The following is an 18,813-nucleotide window of genomic DNA, read 5'->3' as shown; positions in this document are numbered from 1 at the left end:
CGCAGCAGCAGCAGCACATTCACGCAAAAAGACAAAGCAAAGTAGGAAACTGCACCACAACAGTTCATCCGCTATTTCTGAATCAGCGGCACCTCCACAATGTTAACTGATATCATCATTACTAGGACCGAAAATCAAGAGCTACGCGGTGCTTAGACTGGGTCAGTCGGTAAAAAATAATTTGCGTTGGTTCTTCAGGATTGCTTACACATATCGTTGCTCTGTGGAGCTTCACTCCTGGTGGTTGGACTCGCAGAGCTTGTGGACGTGTCATCTAACGAGCCAAATCGGATGGGAGTCGTGTAGTCTTTCGACGTCAAAGCTTTCATGGATCGCCCTGCTGGTTGGTGTTCACCTGCAGCGGGGGCAGGAGCTTGCATCAGCGGAAGCGAAATCATTGGCATCGACTTGAAAAAATCTCGATTAGCAGCGGCGGAAGACCTGGCCGCCTCGTCTTCAGCCTCAAACACGGCCAACTTCCCCTGAATATCTGCCGTCTCTTTGTCCAACGCTGCGCACTCCGCGAGTTTAGATTTCTTCTCCTTTTCATGCGCCAGTTTGAGCGAGTTCTTGTCTTTTCTCGCCTGAGATTTCAACTGGCGCTCGAAGTTGGCCTGCTCCGTCCGCATACGATCCACCTTCTTGGCGTGTTCGTTCTGCAGACCAAAGACCTTCTGGACGTGTTTCGTCTTCTTGTGCACGAGCTCGCGCTCCAATTGAACAATCTGAGCCATCAACTCTTTCTGCTCAACCAGCAGCAATCGCTCTTCCTTGTGAAAACTGCGCTGTCGTTCCAGAACTTGCGAGGCGGCAGCTGAAATCTCTTCTTTGCGTTGACGGTCTGCAACGATGGACTTCTCCAGCTCCTCTGTCCGACTGCGAGCCCACGCAAGGTCGCTCTCGGCGTTCTGCACATGTACTTCGTGCTTCAGATTCATGGTCGCAAGCTCAGTCTTGCGTCGTTCCAGCTCACTCTTCGTTTGGTTAAGCTCGCTGTGGAGCGTTCGACGCAGTTCAGAGAGTTGCTCAGTAGCCTGTGCCAGTTTCGATTCATACAAATGCTTCTGGTCGTTCGCAGACGCGGTCGTTTCTGCATCCTGCACCTTGGAAAGCTCGTACTCACGAGCCAGTGTCTCCTTCTCGTCCTTCCAGCTCCGCATGTGTGTCTTGTACTGTTCAAGCACCATCGCGCTCCACTTCTGAATGGATCCACCTACAGACTGCAACAGGGCCTGCTCGAGACAAAAACCCACTGCCGGTCCGCTGCTTTGCTGCGCGTACTCGTCGAGAGCACTCCGAAGGTCCGACTTGTACTGCGTCACCAGACGCACCAAACCATCAGAGAACTCCTCTCGTGATCTTTCAGCCAGTTCGGTTGCCATAGACTCGAGGTTCTGTGGAATGACACGCTCGAGGATCTTGGTGCAGATACCTGCTGACAGCTTGGTGTTGTTCTCTAGGGTCTCCAGAAAGTCACGCTTCACCTGTGCTTCCCAACTCGCTACATTATCCTTGAACAAAGTTCTTTGCAGCCTCTCCGGAAGCTTTGATCGCACTTCACGAAGATGTGCCATGGCTGTCTGAACTCCACGGAAATGCGCAACATACAGAGCTCGCTCGCTTATGGCCCTTTCGCCGTCATTTCCCTTTTGCCTCTCGTTCGCGTACGTTTGTCTGGCGATTCCAAAAGCCTCTGTGAGTTCCTTCTCCACTAGTGCGTTTGACGCCTTCTGCATCGTTGGAAACTGTCCGGCATTCAGTGCATCCACGTAGGCGTCCAGCACCGCTACAAATTGTTCCGAGCGCAGCTCATGGCCCATCAACTGCTTCGACGGTAGCTTCTGAGCCTTTTCCGATAAATAGTCCGCGTACAACTCGTCCACTGCCTCGACAAACTGCGTGCGCAGTTCGCTGCGTGGCGTCTCAGGCAGCACAGCCTCCGTTCCATTGGCCTCCACTGCACGACTCAGCGTCGCGCAATCTCTCACTGGAAAGTACGACTCCACATACATACGCAGCATATTCCTCCTGGTAGCAGCGTCTCCGTAGCCTCCTTCAGGGGATAAACACTGTTCGAGATACTGCGAAGGTGTCAATTTGTGTCCCTCTGCATCCTTGAGCCACTTTATCTTAAAATTTCTGGCTAGCCAGATGAATTTGGGCGCATGTTCATGGAACTCACTAGCTGCAGCCACCATTACATCAATAAGACCAGCTGTTAGCGTCTCTTTAAGGCAAAAATGGCGAGTTCACCTCACCCACAGCTTCTTCGTCCTGCATGGCCTTGATTCTCAGCACCTGCGCCACCTTCTCGACCCATTTCAGGCTATCCACAGCCTCAGCACTAATCTCTCCGTCTGTGTTGTACATTAGTGCCGACGAGAGCAGCAAGAGTAGCGCCAGCTTTTGGTCCTCAGCAAGTTGTCCGTTCTCGGTTTCTAGTGCCGCTCCAGCAGCCAGAACGATGTGAGCTTTGTCTCTAGTCTCCGCACTTCCGTCTTGATACAGCCACAGCCATAGCAACACGTTACTTTCGCCCTCAAACGCAGCAGAAAAGTCTTCTACTTGAGGCTGTAGCAGTGTGTGGAGCAGCAGACGTTTGCCGCTCGCTGGGGGGCCGAATAAGCCGAGAACGCGCACATTCTGGGCATTCATCAAAAGCAGAGCGTCTCGCGCATCTGCTGAGACCCGCAGCGCAGCACCAGCGCCACTGGGTGCAGAGAAAACTAGCGGCAGTGCGCGCCAGTGACCTGCCATAGAGCTTCTTGCCTTTCCCAAAAACTGATTTTGATTGGCTTAATGGGTTCTTGAAATAGGTCCTTTCCCATTTTTTGCCGATCCATTACCCATTTTGCTCTTACACGTACAGTACATGTACGATGGCCGAGCTTTCTTGGTTGCAAGCGCCTTACTTCACGGAGCCAGGATGGAGGCCCAGCACGAGCCCCGTGCCCTATTTCCTGGGCGCACTGATCTTTATGACTGTCGTCTACCTGCTCGAGACGTATCTGGACATTCGTCAGCACCGTAAACTGCACGATAAGCAGTTCCCTAAGCCTCTGACTGAGGCCATCGAGGGCCTTGGCAGCTACAACATTAAGAAGAAGGACGAAAAGGAACCAGAGGACGACAAAAGGGAGGATGCCGATGCACAGGAAGAAGAGGAGACGACGCTGTTGGCTGCCATCCAGGCAAAGTTCGACAAGAGTCGCGCGTACGGACTGGACAAGAGCACTTTTGGCTTCGTGCACGGCGTCTACAACCAGCTGGAGGCCATCGCCTTCTTGCTCCTGGGCTATCTACCCTTTGTGTGGACCATGAGCGGCAAGGCGCTATTGTTTTTGGGACTGGACGCCGACAATGAGATTTACCGAGCTCTGATGTTGCTGACTCTTACGACTATCCGGAACACACTCGTGGGCATCCCCTTCGGTCTTTACTCGACGTTCGTGGTGGAAGCGCGTCACGGTTTCAACAAGCAGACACTGGGGCTGTTCTTTATGGACATGATCAAGAGCTTCGGGCTGTTTATTGTCATTGGCTTCCCCGTCACAGCGGCGTTGATCTACGTCATCCGATGGGGAGGAGAGTATTTCTACATGTACGTCTGGGCGTTCCTGTTCGCCTTCTCCGTCATCATGATGACGCTCTATCCCGTGCTCATCATGCCCCTATTCAACAAATTCACGCCGCTAGAAGAGGGCGATCTTCGTACGCGCATCGAAGCGCTGGCTGCGAGTCTCAACTTCCCGTTGACCAAACTCTTCGTCACGGACGGCTCCAAGCGCTCTAGCCACAGCAACGCCTACTTCTTCGGACTATTCAAGAGCAAGCGCATTGTGCTCTTCGATACGCTACTGGAGCAGGCGACGCACGACGAGATCGTCGCTGTACTGGGCCACGAACTTGGGCACTGGAAGCTCTGGCACACCGCACAAGGCTTTGTGATCCAACAAGTGTACATCTTGGCTTCGTTCTACGTGTTCGGTCTTTGCATGAATGATGCCGAGCTGTTCGCGAGCTTCGGCTTCGCAGGCGACTCGGCCAAGCCTGTGATCATCGGCTTCTTGCTCTTTTCGCAGACCATGTGGGCGCCAGTCGAGCACGTCTTGTCCTTCCTGATGACGTTGAACACGCGCAAGAACGAGTTCCAGGCCGACGCGTTTGCAGTGGATCTTGGACACGCTGTTGCGCTCAAGTCGGGACTCACCAAGCTCGCGATCGAGAACTTGTCCAACATGAACCCGGACGTGCTGTACAGTGCCTACCACTACAGCCACCCGCCACTCGTTGAGCGTCTCAATGCCATCACAGCGCGTGCCAAGAAGTCGCAGTAAGAGCAACCAGAAGCTATGAGCCATCTCTATGTAGTCTTCGGCTCTTAACTAGGGACGACATCAACATGACACTTTACAGCTCCGTCTTGCACCTGAGCACTCCTCATCCTGTACGAATACGCTGCCTCCCCCCGCAAGGTTTACACTTGTAACATACGCACTACTGATGTATTTACGTCCAATTACTGTAGACAAACACTACGCATCGCGCCATGGACTCTCCTGGTCAACAGTTTAGTCTGATGAACAGGCCCAAGATGACGGCCGAAGTCTAAGCACACGTGTTCGTACGCTTCACTCGTTGGTTTGGTGCTTGTTAGTACGGACTCCTTGCCAGCACGACGTAGCGCATCCGAGTCTGGCTGGGGTTGTAGATGATATACTCGCTGTGGTGCAGTCCCGTTCGCTCCTCCGGTTGGACTGGTTTCCCTACGGGCCAAATGGCTCCGTGGATATCCACAACTTCACCAGCAGAGTCCGGACGACACGACCCCACACCTTTGCAGCTGTGATAGTAGGCTCCCTTCGCACGCCCTCCAGCTCCTGTGTGCACAAACTGCTTGGCATTGTCGTCCGAGTTGAGCATCTCCTTGCTCTCACCCAACGCCACTTCACTCAGCGCGAATACACACTGATTATGGCCGTTCGTAGGTCTGCAGTGGCAATACGCCTGTGCCTTTGTCACTTTATCCGTGAAGTACAGTCCTTTACCAAACGTCCGTCCATTCGACGCAACTTCAGGCGGTGCGATACGCAGCCCTTCCGACAAGATGCCCAACCAGTTCGCCAAGTGGCTGCCATGCCAGAGAATCTATGGCAACGCAGCAAACCGCGCAGAAGCGGTTAGCGCTCACAGGTCGAGATAAAACACAGCAAAAAACTAGCAAACAACAAGGAACACACAACAATTCAACGCCTTACCCGTCGGTTGGTAAATGTGCGGAAAGGCTCAAAGCGCGTCTCCTGCTCGGGCTTCTCAACGCGAAAGACCGACAGCAACTGCAATCGGTCTTGCTTCCGCCCGCAGCAGTTGGAGTTACGAATGTACGTCTGAATTAGCGCAAAATCGGGGTCCGAGCTCTTCACAGGTTGCAGCTCACACTCTAACAAATCGTAACACGCATCCAAGTAGTTTCTCGACGCACACCGTCGAGCCACAAACTCGTGAACCATCCCACGCACACTCGCCCCGACTTCAGCCATCAGCTGGACCTTCTTGCCTAGTTTCACCATCGTATCAATAACTTCCAGACGCGAATGGTGCGGAATAAGTGAGTAGAAGTGGCTACTGAGGTTCGACAGTCGCGCTCGAGACACCTGTCGACTCTGAAGCGCTTCGTAAATCTCCTCCAGCGTCTCGTATCCCTGCCAATTATAACTACAACGTTAGCATAACATGAACACCATGTCAGCTATCTCACTTCAACTTCAACATACCCGTTTAATGGTCGTCTTGGACAGACGGCCGAGTGGCAACTTCATGATAGCGTCCCCCAACAGCTCGTCTGTGACTGTATAAGCATACGACAGCTCCGTGTGGTCCGCAACGAGCGTCAAAAAGTCCTGCACCTCGGTAGGCAATCGCGACGGCGGCGCAGTGGCACACGCGCACGTGGAAGTCTCGGTGGACGCTGCACTGGCCGTGTCTCCGTCTGAACCTGCATACAGCCAGTCGAACTGGTTGCTCAGCGACCGTCGTACACTGGTGCTGGACGTTGCAGTCGTGGTCGAAGTTGACGTTGCAGTGGAGTACGTCGTCCATATACCCGCTCGACGTCGCTTGCGCGTATTAGACGGAGCCATCGGAAGCGGCGGAGACGCCGTCGGAACCAGGTCAAAGTCTCGGAAACTGTCTGCGTTGTCCATTTCTCCCTGATTGTCTGCCAGCGCCGATGTTAGCGACTCGGAATACGGCGTTCCAGTTGAATAGTCGAGCTCGATCCACGTGTAGCTGCCTTCTTGGTATCTCAGAGCATGACGCTCCTCCCACTCGCAGTTGGTATTGGATGCGAACAACGTGCAGAACTCGAGTGTGACCTTCTCAGCACTCGGGAAAGGGCCTGTGAGCGTCGTCTTGCCTGCACATCCGACACGTCCAGCTCTGGTCCAGAGATAGAACTGCTTGTCGAACTCGAGCGCCTGTAACGCGATGAACTCGCTGTGGTTGTTGTGGACACGCGCCTGCAGTTAATGCGATGCACAGTACACAAGACGTAAGTCTCTTATTCAACCTCTTTCGATACTACAAAATCCATCTCGTACTCGAGTGAGCATGGCGTCGTAGAAGCTCCCAGCGTGTCGGAGTACGGCGGCTCGGTGTTGATAGGACTCAGGCAGATACGGATCAGGTTTAATAAGCAGCAGCTTCTCTTCATCGTCCTCCGTCTCGGTGTCGCTGTTGTGCACGCAGCAGTTGGTCCTACCATCATTCTCGTCTTCATCTACATCGTCGTCTGGCAACTGGAGTTTGACGGCTTTGGCGCTGCGTCGCGACGTGACGCGTTTCTTGAGTGGAGGTGACAATACAGGCAGCTGCGCCACAGTGAGCTGCGAGCGCGTGCTGGCGGCCACACCCGAACGCGACGTGTGTACGCGCGGCAAGTTGAAGCGACTCGAGCGACTGGGCGTCGCCGGAGAAGGGTACGGGAAGGGCGACGAGCTCATGGCAGCAGCGGCAGGCGACGCCTTCTGGGCAGAAGATGTGGACGCGCGACGCTTCTTGGCCATCGTGGCGATCCGTCGCTTGAGGGTATGTATCTGTCTGCGGCTCCGGCGGCTTGAAATGAACTGGGGCTGCGGCTTCCTCCCTTCTTCGGCGGTGGCGGGTCTGCTGTGCTCCTGGGCCGGGTCGGAGTCGTTTAGTTTTGATGTTTGTATGCACTGATTCATACACGACGCCTGTGATACTGGTTACCGGTTTTGCCGTGTCTTGAAGCGACGGAAAGCGAGAAAAAGATGGGCCGACAGTCGTTGCAGTGTGCGTCATTGCCAGCATATTGTAGAGCATTATGGTCGTAAGAGGATATCTCTAGCTATACATGATGTTGCTGCTGTCATTGTCGTGTTTCCCTCGCTTTTCGGTGGTCAATCACTTTGACAAGCACTTTTTTATTGAGCTGCCGTCGCTGAACGGCGGAAATGATAATATCATTAAATGATATTAGAGCGTAGCTCCAATAATACTGGAGCTACACCGAGCAAGTATCACCGTGATACACTCACTAGAAGTACTACTGCAACTGCTGTAGTGAGTGGAAAACATGTCGATGCAAGTGCTAAGCGGCAACTTGCCATTTAACTTGTGACCGGCGTGAATGGTTGTCACCAAGTTGAAGACAAGCTCAGATCTGATAACGGTCCCTGTTTTCACACACGATTACCATTGGTCAAAATCTGAGCCTATTTCTTTAGAGTCACAGTGTCGAGGGAGTGTAGTGTCCAAAATACATCACTTTTGACGACATGGCGGCGGTAGGCGCCGTTGTGGACGCCGTCTTCGGTTCGTACGACGTTAAGAACGCCAAGCAATGGCGCGACGAGGACCTACTGCATCGTGAACAGGAGAAGCAGTGGCGCGAGGACTCTATTCAGCGCGAATACGAATGGCGGCGTGCCGATCTGGAGCGCGAGCGGCGGGTGGTAAAGCTCGAGAACGAGAAGCGCATCATCGACGCGCGGCATCGACAACTCGTGACCGTCTCACAGATGTCAGCACTTCTTGCAGGTTTTACAATGTCTACGATCGTGGAGGTGCAGATTGCCGACGCTACAAGCCAGCCAGTGATGATCCTGTACGGCGCTGTGTGCAGCTTAGAGGTGAGACGAGTGGAATGTGACGAGGAGCTATACTCCTGAAGTTGCTCTGTGCATAATTGACGCTATGGCTGCTGTTGCTCTCGCTCTTGTCGCTGCAGTTTATAGTTATGTTAATGTGCATGCTGACGTGCATGGCGCTGCTGCTGGCGCTCACACGATTCGTTACGCACACGTTAGAAGGCGAGGTGCACGCGCTGTCATCGCTAGAGCTGGACGTAGTCTCGCCCTTCTACGGCTGGTGGCTCAGCAAGTGCGAGCGCGAGTGGATCCTGGCCTACCATCTCTTTAGGAGCGGGGTGGCCTTGTTCCTTACGCAGGTGGCTCTGCTAGGTTGGGCTGTGTTCGGCGAGTGGGTGGCAGCCGCATCGTGCATGACGGTGCTCTGCGCGCTGGCGCTTGCATACTTGGAGCTGCGGATCGCCAGTCGATGGAGATATCTCTGGAGGTTTCCGGAGTCGCATACGCCCGGATCCCCCACAGCGACAGCAAGGAGGTCGACAGTCGATGCACCACCGCCAATAACTCCATAGAACAAGCAGCGTTCATTGCCAGCGTCACCGACCTCGCTCGAGCAAACAAACTGCTTGCTTGCTCGCTGCAAGCCTTGCGTACGTGGCGCGGATCTCCGTTCCGCCTCTCTGCTCTCTGCAGCTTTTTCTTGTGGCTCCGCACATTTGCGCATACACACCATCTAATCTTACAGGTAAATTTGTATATAATTTTGATTTTGTCATCTATAAACTTTGCGCAATATTCAACGTCAGTCTGCCTGCTTCACTGAAGCCACACCCAATCATTACGCGATAAGCTGCGCAAAGGGCAAGTGACGATGGCAGACAAGTTCGTGGTGCACAAGTTCGGCGGCACGTCCGTAGGCAGCGCCGACTGCTTCGCCAAGGTGGCAGACATCGTGTCGGGTATTGAAGCTCCGCGCGTGGCTGTGGTGGTGTCGGCCATCGGTGGCAAGCCAAAGGTCACGGACCTGCTCATCTCGCTGCTCGAGCTGGCAAAGCAGCGCCGCACTGCCGAATGCGACGAGATCCTGGCAACTCTCCGTAAGAAACACCACGATGTGGTGAGCACATTGCTGCCTCCCGAAGTGGGTGAGCCCATTGAAACGGCCATCGAGCGCGACTTGCAGTCCGTCTCGGAACTGCTGCGCTCCATCTCCATTATGCAGGCATACAACGATAATGTGGTAGAATTCATTTCGGGTCACGGTGAGATCTGGTCAGCCAAGATCCTTACAGCTGTGCTGAGCGAGAGGATGCAGAATGACGGTAAGAAACATCGTTTCCAGTTCGTGGACGCTCGTGACTTCCTGACAGTCGAGGCGGACAACGAACACGGTCCGGTGGTGCAGTACGATTTGTCGGAGCAAAAGATGAATGCGATTCTGAAGAACGGAGAGGGTGATGAGATCACGCACGTGGTCATCACTGGATTTATCTGCAGCACCGTCGAGGGCATCATGACCACACTCAAGCGTGACGGCAGCGACTTCACAGCCTCAATCTGTGGCCGTGTGCTACACGCCAACAGCGTGACGATCTGGACGGATGTGAGCGGTGTGTTGAGCGCCGATCCGCGTCGTGTGCCGGAGTCCCAAATTCTGCCCGAGATCTCGTACCAAGAAGCCATGGAGCTTGCGTACTTTGGTGCCAAGGTCATCCACCCGAAGACCATGGCGCCTGCAATTGACGAGGACATTCCTATTTACATCCGCAACACTTTTGAGCCTGAACACCCAGGCACGAAGATCTCCGACCGTAAGAAAGTGGAGCTCAAGCGCACCATGTCGAATGGAACCCCCACAGCTCGCAACATTGTAAGCGGATTCTCCACAGTAGATGACCTGGCGCTATTTAACATTGAGGGCAGTGGCATGGTCGGAGTGCACGGCACGTCGTCTCGACTATTCAGCGCTCTGGATCGCGTCAAGGTGAACGTTGTGCTGATTGCTCAGGCCAGTTCGGAGCACTCGATCTGCTTCGCTGTGCCCATGGACTGCGCCGAAGTGGCCAAGGAAGTGATCAACGAGACGTTCTTTAAAGAAATTCACGTGGGACACATCGACAAGGCCGAGTACATTGCTCCGATCAGTATTATCGCCGCGGTGGGCGACCAGATGAACCAGACCCCTGGTGTGTGCGCTCGCTTCTTTGGTGCGCTAGGCCGCGCAAAGATCAACGTGTTGGCCATTTCTCAGGGTTCCTCGGAGCGTAATATCTCCGCTGTGGTGCACTACGAGGACTCGGCTGCTGCTCTGCGTGCCGTGCACTCGTCGTTTTTCCTGTCGGACCAGACTCTTTCTATTGGTTTGATTGGCCTCGAGTTCGAGGAAGATGAGACCAATAGCATCGGTGTGGCTCTATTGAAGCAGTACCACCAGCAACGCGAGTATCTGAAGCAGCGTTTCAACGTGGATATCCGCGTGCGTGCTATCGGCACTCATATTACGTCGCAGATGCTGCTAGATGTCGACGGTGACATTACGGAAGAAGTTTTGGCAGCCCGTAAGAACGAGTTCGTGCCATTCGACCGAAACAAGTTCCTGGATCACGTCTGTGCCGACCATTTGCCGCACTGGCTGATCGTTGACGTCTCCAATAGTTCGCATCACGTCAAGGACCTGTATCCGCAGTGGCTGGCTCGTAAGGTGCACGTAATGACGTCCAACATTAACGTGTCGTCAGCCTCGACAGAGCAGCATAACGCTATGCAGGAGATGGCGATTGAGAACGAGTTGACGTACGACCCAGAGGCTACATTGGCTATTGGTGTACCCATTTTCAACACCATCCAGAACTTCATCCAGACGGGTGACGATATCCAGCGGGTAGAATACTCGGGAAGCCGCTTCTTGCACGCTGTTTTCGACACTGTGTTCGCACTACCGAAGCCTGCCGAGGCTGATCTGGGAGCTATTATGAAGGGTCTTATGGACGAGTACAAGAACGAGTTCAGCGTGCGCGATATCGTGGACGACGTCATGGGCGTACGTAGTGCCAAGAAGGCCATTATGATCGCTCGCGAGATGGGCTACGACATGGAGATGAAGGACGCCAACATCGAGAGTCCTTGGGATCCCAGCGCCACCGTTGCTGGCAGTCAGGATGAGGTTGGCGCCTGGAGCTACGAGTATCTGTTGGAGCATCTCGTGAAGGCCAGCGAGCCGTTGAAGCAGCAGATCGCCAAGACTGTAGCAGACCCGGAGCAGGCACTGCAGCTGCGCCAGGTGAGTTATATTGATGCTGCCACGGGCAAGATCTCGGTGCGAGTGGAAGCTCTGCTACCGACGCACTCATTTGCCTTGCTTAAATGCCGTCAGGGTGGTTTTGCCTTCTACACGCTGCGGCATTCTCTGCACCCCGTGGTGGTCACGGGCCCCATCGCAGATTGCTCGATCACGGCGGGATCACTCTTCGGCAGCACACTGTTCCTAGCCAGGAATTGCGGTGCACGCGCCCACAACTGCGACCACGCGTGCAAGATTAACAAGAAAAAGTAAGCGAGCGCTTTTAGAGCCTCCAAGTGTTGTGCACACGTGAGCGTTAGTACATAAAGAACCCATAAACGACGTGAAGAAGTGCCCTGCCCATCAAATTGGACCTTGTTGAGTAAATATAGTACATGTACCGGTACATGAATACGGTCGGTTCTTGTACGACTACGGCAACGGGACACTCATGCGTCTGCTGGTTGAAGGTTTGACGAGATATCTCCATCGACTGGCAATTCGGAGGTTGTAGTATAGCAAGCCGCAAACGCAGAGTACGGAGACAACTACGGACGCTGCTGTGGACCTGACGAGCACGATCCAGCTAGCTAAGCTGACAGCAACCAGGAAGAAGGACGCGCCCGTCCTGAACAAATGGTATGCGAGCAGCCACTCCTGCTCGCACTTGAACGTCCACCAGTCTGTAAATGGAGAGACTGTGTCCAGCTCCCCGTCCGAGAGTTGCCGCACTTCACCGTCTAGTGTATGCGTCACGAATCTCGTGAGTGCCAGCAGCAGCAACGTGCATGTCAGAGTACACAGCAGCATACAGAGAAACTCGAGCACGCCCACAGTCCCGTAGATGATAATTAGGGGATCGCTTGTGTCGCTCTGCAATGACTTGATCTCCTGGATGAACATGATAGAGAAGAACGCCATCATGGCGGACAGCTGCGAAACGGTCTGCAACTGCTGGTGGCGCGCGTCGATCAGTCGCTTCTCCGACTCGAGTTTGGCCAAGCGGCGCTCGCGTTTCAGGTCGGCACGACGCCACTCGGTCTCGCGACGGATAGCATCCTCGCGCCACTGCTTCTGTTGTTCACGGTATAGCAGGTCCTCATCGCGCCACTGCTTCGCATTCTTGACGTCATATGAGCCGAAGACGGCGTCTACAACCGCTGACATCTGCAATTCGGAAACACCTAGATTCTAACAATAGCTTTTATTATTATTAAATCTCTGATCATATTTTGGCTAATACTGTATCGTCTGCTTAACAACAGTCTGATGCAGCCAACAATATTATGTACCGTCCACTCTAATTAGTCGTGCCATGACTAATAATGGTGATGAGCGATGAAGTCTGAAAATACGATTTTAGGTGCACGACTATACTGTATTAGGGGCATGACTAATTATGGTGAAATCGACTGTCTATTTTAGGGACTGCTGTACAGTCGCCGATGCTGCGCACTCTTCGTAGCCTTTATCAAACTTGTTGCGCGTATGCAGAGACTTCTCGACGTAAGCTAGGAATCCAATGTAATGCACACACGAATTCCTATTGACTACTTAGCCTTCAGCTCTCTCGACACTAACGCGTTTCTTACCCTGCGAAATGGAGACTGAGCTAACTAAATGTAAATACAACGTGAGAAACCCCAGCGACCTTCACTCACGGGACACTTGCCGGGTCTCTCCTGTGGGAGACTGCTCCAATGCGAGTGCTGCTTCAACTTGCAGAGCATACTGAATTCACAACACGGCCCCCTCCGACTTGTCGGAACATCAATCGTGAGTTGACTGCAGCTCGGCAGCCATTCCGATTTTCTCACGATACTTCGCCAGACTTCGCTTGGGCAATGGCTTGGTGAACATGTCAGCCGGGTTCTCCAAGCCTGCGACCTTGTGGATCTCCACCAAACCCTTCATTACTTGGTCGCGTACATAATGCCAACGAAGTTCAATGTGGCGGGTACGACTATTATACGTTGGAGCTGTAGCCAACGCAATGGCTGTGTTGTTGTCCAAGCCTAACTCCAAACTGGTGCTAACGTTGATAACAGGATGCACCTCGTCCAGCATATTGACGATTCCACGACCTTCCATCGCAGCTTCACAAGCAGCGACATACTCAGCTTCTGCTGTAGACTGCGCGACGATTGTCTGTCTTCGAGCTGCCCAAGCCACTGCACCACCGGCAATCGTCATCACAAACCCTGTGATACTCTTCCGGGAATCAGGATCATTCCCCCAGTCTGAGTCGCTGTGGGCGCTTATCACAACCGAGTCAACACCAGTGTCACCCAGAGAGTACACAATACCCAGGTTCTTTGTTGACACCAGGTAGCGTAAGATACGCTTGACTGCGCCACAGTGCTTCTGCGTCGGGTTGGCAACGAATCGACTAAGATATCCTACCGAGTAGGCAATATCTGGCCGAGTGCTTGTGGCTAGGTACATCAGCGCTCCAATAGCACCACGATAATCGAAAGACGGCTCTTCATCTTGAGCACTTGTGCTTTGACTATACTTTGCTGTTGTTTCCATCGGGGTCGCACTGCCGTGTGCCCCATCAAATCCGAATCGCTCCAGGATCTCGTTGCAGTACTTTTCTTGGTGAATGCGGATGCAGTTGTCACTTTGTTCAACTTGCACTCCCAGAAACGAATGCAGTTTACCTCCATCTTTGAAGCCATATTTTTCGTCAAATGCTGCGAACAGTGATTTTTTGAACTCCACAGAGTTTGTAGCGAGTACTACGTCGTCGACGTACAACGGAATCATTGCGAACACACCGTCCTTGCAGTATACGTATAGACACGGCTCCGTCTGTGTACTCACGAATCCCATCGATTTCAGCCAGCGGTCGATTTCCTCGAACCATTCTGCTCCAGACTGGTGAAGACCGTATAGGGCATTGTTTACTCGATACACTTGACCTTTCGGGCAAGGGAAGCCAGGAATCCCACGAACGTACTACTTTATCTTCAAAACAGCGTTCAAGTATGCCGTATCAATATCCCCTTGGTATAAGTCGAGCCCTTGCTTTTGCTGCAATAGCCACAACTACACGGAAAGTTACCATCCGAGCCACTGGTGAGAAGGTCCACTCAAAATCAACTCCGAATTGTTGAAAGTCACCACGTCCGACCAAGCGAGGTCGCCACCGTGTAACATATCCTTCATCATCCGTTTTGGCTTTGAATCGCCACATGGTACTCAGTAGATGCGCCTCGTCCGGCATCTCACTCTCGTCAATCAGCTCAAAAACATCCTTCTTGAACATTGCATTGACCTCACGCTCCATTCCCTCTAGCCACTCACGACTTTGAGGCGAGCGCATAGCCTCTGGAAAGCTTCGAGGTATCTTAACATCCTTGATGTGCCATCGATCTTCTTCAGGTCCAAAATCTGATTCTTTGACTGATTCTCTTCTGCAAAAGCTTGCATAGAGATGGTAGTCTCCTAGACGGTAAGGAACATGACGCTCAGATTCCGATCGAAGGATCATTCGCTGGGGCTGTCCTCCGGCGTCTTTCAGTCGCTTGTGCTCTTGCACATCTACGAGTTCAGCTTCCAGCGAAGAACGTAGATTACCAGTGAGTACTTCCGGCTCCATCACAGTGTCTATTCCGTTGCCGGCATCAACTGCAATGATCTGGTTATCCACTTCTTCTTGAAGTCCCGTGGATTCACGCCGCAGTGCGAATACATCTCCCGCATCCTCTTCAGTAGGGTCTGTTGCATACTGAGCTTCATAGCGCTCAAGATGCTCGCAGTCGTAGGTATTCACTATATCCAGTCTATCCCACGGCGAATGCAGCGTCCAATCACTTTCAGCAGGTGAACTACCTTCTCCCTTGTGATTCTCGCATTCTTCACTGGAAACTTGACCTGGATCACCATCATGCTCGAAGAGTTCATCAGTATCATTAGGCTCTTCGCACATTTGGCTCTCTAGCTCAGATGACGGCGAGGGTTCCACCTCCATGGCCTCATCATCACTATTAGCAGGATCATCGATCATAGGCTCGCCTGATCCGCTAAGATCTTCGCTCTCTTCAGTCTTCTCCTCCGGGGCATTATCTCCATTCACATGAACTTCAGCTTGTTGACCAGCGTCTTGAGCTGTTACTTCCGTTAGATCTTGAGACTTTTCCGGTATTTGAGAAGAGACGTCGGGCTGTGACATCGTTTCGTCTTCACTAGCACGACTTACTTCTTGATCTGCCCTCGATTTCAGGAAATCAGTATACATCGGCATACTCATCCACTCCTTAGTCCCACTAAGGTCACTCTCCGGTGACTCAATAGTGTCATAGTGAGTGTGCGCAGCAGGCGATAATTCCTCGATCTTCTCATCATCTGGCAAATTTGGCGAATCAGGTGGCGAATTGTTGTCCTTCTCGGCAGCAACATCCTGTTCGTCAATGGCGCTCCTGTACGTAATACCAGGTGCGTCTCCTCTCCGTTGTTCTTCATCTACCGATGACAACCAGCTCTTGACGTTGTTGGGGTAGCCTTCCTGATACCGGTCCTTGTAGAGAATTTCCTCGTTGACAGACGCATGCAAGACGTGCTGTACCACCTTCTCCGTTGGGAAATAGACCTCATACCCTGGTTGGCCCTCCAGGTAACTGACCACAAAGCCAATACGGCAGTTGTTATCTAGCTTTCGACGCGACGGGTCCTTAGCCCGGTGCACGTAGGCTACTGCTCCGAATCTTTTCAGGCGATGTAGATCAGGTTTCTTGTCCATCATCAAGCGATACGGCGTATCCTTGATAGCTTGACAGTACGACCGATTGCGAATAAATGTAGCCATTTTCAAGGCATACATCCAAAACTGAGGCTTCGGCAAGCCTGCCATGGTGAGCATTGTCTTCATCATGTGTGTCAACGTCTGATTTGCTCGTTCGGTAAGATTCAGATGCGAACCATGGGGAGGGTTTGGCAGAAACGCTATCCCCTGTTGTTGGTACCACTGATTCATCTCCTCGTTGACGAACTCCTTGCCACTGTCCGTGATCACTTTCAGCACCTTGAATTTGCTGAACTGGCGCTCAGCCCAAGCGATATAGCGTCGCATGGCCGTGTTCACCTCATAGGCAGTCTTCGACTTTAGCGGATAGACCGTCGTATAGCGTGAATAGCCATCGACTATAACTAATACAGCCTTGGGAAGTTTGGCACTTGAGCTCTGGTGAGGAAATAACAGGTCTGCAAAGACAACTTGGTTCTTCCGCCTGATCTCACGCTCCAGCGTTTGCTTGGGCGAAGGTTTTCTCTGCTTCCCCAAGTGACATGCTTTGCAGTCCGCGAAGCTACGCTGTCGCAGCAACATACCAGTAACAAGATCATGGTCGACCATCATCTTGACAAACTGCGGGCACAGATGGCCCAGTCGTTCGTGCCATCTCTGCAGATCAGCTGCGCCATCTGCAGCCGTGATGGTAACACGGGGCGGAGGCTGGTGCGAGGAGGTCTGCTCCTCGACCTTCGGGTTCTCCCTGGTGTTTTTCGGAAGAAATGAGTTCCGAGCAGAAAATGTGTACAGTCCAAATGGGTCACGGCCCACTTCTAGAAGCTTTTTATCTCTCTCCCAGAGCTCGTACACTTTCTTGCCCTTTCGTCCATGATACTCAATATCATAACCTTGGTCCTCAGCCTGCGAGTGTGACAGCAGATTCTTGCTGTCCGGAACGAAGAATACATCTCGAAGAGTAAGGATCACAACAGGTCCACTGTTTTTCACCTCAATCTGTACCGTTCCATGGCCAAGCGGAATAGCCGCAAAACTTCTTCTGAAATCCGCGTACTCTGTCTGCTTTTTGGTCCGAGAATGGCTTGTATTCCGTAAAGTAGCGCTGGTCCGATGCTACATGGACATTTGCTGCGTTGTCCAGGCACCACTCCCAATTAGCATATTCCTCAGCACAGTGATCACGCTGATCACTACCTCTAGGACTATTATCATGCCGTCCGTGGTCAGTGGGGGTCGCTATGTCTGGTGTAGCTGTCGTCACAGGAACAGGCACCACGGAAGTGTCCGGAGCCGAAACTTGCGAAGTTTGCTCAGGCACTACAGGAGCCACCGACTGTTTGGGGTTCTCGCTTTTCTCGAGACGCTTAGTGTACGTGGCTTGTTTGACCTTCGGCGCATTTGTAGACGTCAGCGACTTCTTCGGGCAATCCTTCTGCTGATGACCTGGGTTGATGGCATCTGAAGCAGTTGCTCTGCTGCTGATCCACTTTCTTGGTTCGCGATAGCAGCCGCCTTTTCTGGTAACTCAGTCTTCGTACTGATGCCAGAACTCTGCTTTTGATTATGTCCTGCTCGTCGACCTTGTCCTTGCCCTTGGTTGTGCGCACCATTGCCACCAGTAGCTCCAAGTTCTTTATCACACTTGTTGTAACTGTCCATTCGCAGGATCTGGTCCTTGAGTTTCTCAGGAGTATCCACCTCACTGGTTCCGATTTCGACCATTCCTCTCAGGCGATCAAATCGTGGGTTTGCCGGTAAAGACCGAATCAACAAGTTTATGAAAATCGGATCTCTTACATCAGCATTGATAGCAGCAAGCTTGTCCCTTTATCTAGGAAACATATTGCTAAACATGTAGTCGAACATCCCAGTTCCGGGCTTACATTCAGCAGCTCGAAAGCTTGTTGTACAGAATGATCTCTTGGTTCGTACGGGGTCGCCGCGTTCGCCGTACCCTCGTACGTATCCATCAATGACTTCCACATTTCTGTACCGGTCTTCTTCATCATGACCTGCTGTCCGAGTTCCATCGACAGCGAGGACATAATGACCTGCTTTACCTTGACTTGCCCCTCCTTGAACTTCGACTTCTCTTCGTCCGTCGCGTTGGAGGCCAAAGTCTTGGTTCCACTCGCGTACTCGAGAACGTTCTTGTCCTCGAACGCGATCTCCATCATTTGCTTGTAGTACACCCAGCATTGGCCATGCCAACCGATAGGGCGTCCGTTCTTGTTGAGTTCAACCATGTTTGACATCTTGGATCTTCAGAGTGCTCACAACTGTCCTTACTGACAGCTTGGGCTCATAACCCTGTTGCGCGTATGCAGAGACTTCTCGACGTAAGCTAGGAATCCAATGTAATGCACACACGAATTCCTATTGACTACTTAGCCTTCAGCTCTCTCGACACTAACGCGTTTCTTACCCTGCGAAATGGAGACTGAGCTAACTAAATGTAAATACAACGTGAGAAACCCCAGCGACCTTCACTCACGGGACACTTGCCGGGTCTCTCCTGTGGGAGACTGCTCCAATGCGAGTGCTGCTTCAACTTGCAGAGCATACTATATTCACAGCAAACTCAGCACGATACATTTCTCGCAAAGGCTTGCTGACTGCCAGATACCATCATTATCTACGTCTAAGCCGCACAGCATCATCGACTTCTTCGC

At 52.6% G+C, this 18,813-nt stretch overlaps 6 protein-coding genes across 6 annotated transcripts; 3 read left to right on the top strand and 3 right to left on the bottom strand.

Annotated features, from left to right (window-relative positions):
• Positions 1–62: 62 nt before the first annotated feature.
• PITG_12518 (uncharacterized protein) lies at positions 63–2,757 on the bottom strand (the record flags this gene model as incomplete). The annotated part of the gene is made up of 3 exons (XM_002900351.1): positions 63–1,646; positions 1,713–2,185; positions 2,259–2,757. The coding sequence occupies 3 exons, from the start codon at positions 2,755–2,757 to the stop codon at positions 195–197; spliced, it is 2,424 nt and encodes an 807-aa protein (XP_002900397.1).
• Positions 2,758–2,879: 122 nt separating this feature from the next.
• PITG_12517 (CAAX prenyl protease 1) lies at positions 2,880–4,337 on the top strand (the record flags this gene model as incomplete). Its single annotated transcript, XM_002900350.1, has 1 exon — positions 2,880–4,337. The coding sequence occupies one exon, from the start codon at positions 2,880–2,882 to the stop codon at positions 4,335–4,337; it is 1,458 nt and encodes a 485-aa protein (XP_002900396.1).
• A 316-nt stretch (positions 4,338–4,653) lies between these two features.
• PITG_12516 (poly [ADP-ribose] polymerase 2, putative) lies at positions 4,654–7,226 on the bottom strand (the record flags this gene model as incomplete). Its single annotated transcript, XM_002900349.1, has 4 exons — positions 4,654–5,148; positions 5,259–5,702; positions 5,775–6,518; positions 6,600–7,226. 4 exons carry the CDS (start codon positions 7,224–7,226, stop codon positions 4,654–4,656), a joined length of 2,310 nt encoding a protein of 769 aa, XP_002900395.1.
• Positions 7,227–7,799: 573 nt separating this feature from the next.
• On the top strand, positions 7,800–8,683 carry PITG_12515 (uncharacterized protein; the record flags this gene model as incomplete). The annotated part of the gene is made up of 2 exons (XM_002900348.1): positions 7,800–8,153; positions 8,252–8,683. 2 exons carry the CDS (start codon positions 7,800–7,802, stop codon positions 8,681–8,683), a joined length of 786 nt encoding a protein of 261 aa, XP_002900394.1.
• Positions 8,684–8,982: 299 nt separating this feature from the next.
• PITG_12514 (bifunctional aspartokinase/homoserine dehydrogenase, putative) lies at positions 8,983–11,664 on the top strand (the record flags this gene model as incomplete). The annotated part of the gene is made up of 1 exon (XM_002900347.1): positions 8,983–11,664. The coding sequence occupies one exon, from the start codon at positions 8,983–8,985 to the stop codon at positions 11,662–11,664; it is 2,682 nt and encodes an 893-aa protein (XP_002900393.1).
• On the bottom strand, positions 10,984–12,573 carry PITG_12513 (uncharacterized protein; the record flags this gene model as incomplete). Its single annotated transcript, XM_002900346.1, has 1 exon — positions 10,984–12,573. One exon carries the CDS (start codon positions 12,556–12,558, stop codon positions 11,824–11,826), a length of 735 nt encoding a protein of 244 aa, XP_002900392.1.
• Between the last annotated feature and the right edge of the window lie 6,240 nt (positions 12,574–18,813).

This window comes from Phytophthora infestans, genomic scaffold, assembly GCF_000142945.1.
Source record: "Phytophthora infestans T30-4 supercont1.26 genomic scaffold, whole genome shotgun sequence".
In the NCBI taxonomy this organism is placed as follows: Eukaryota; Oomycota; class Peronosporomycetes; order Peronosporales; family Peronosporaceae; genus Phytophthora; species Phytophthora infestans.
Note: the sequence above shows the minus strand (reverse complement) of the source record. Positions and strands in the feature narration are given on the sequence as shown.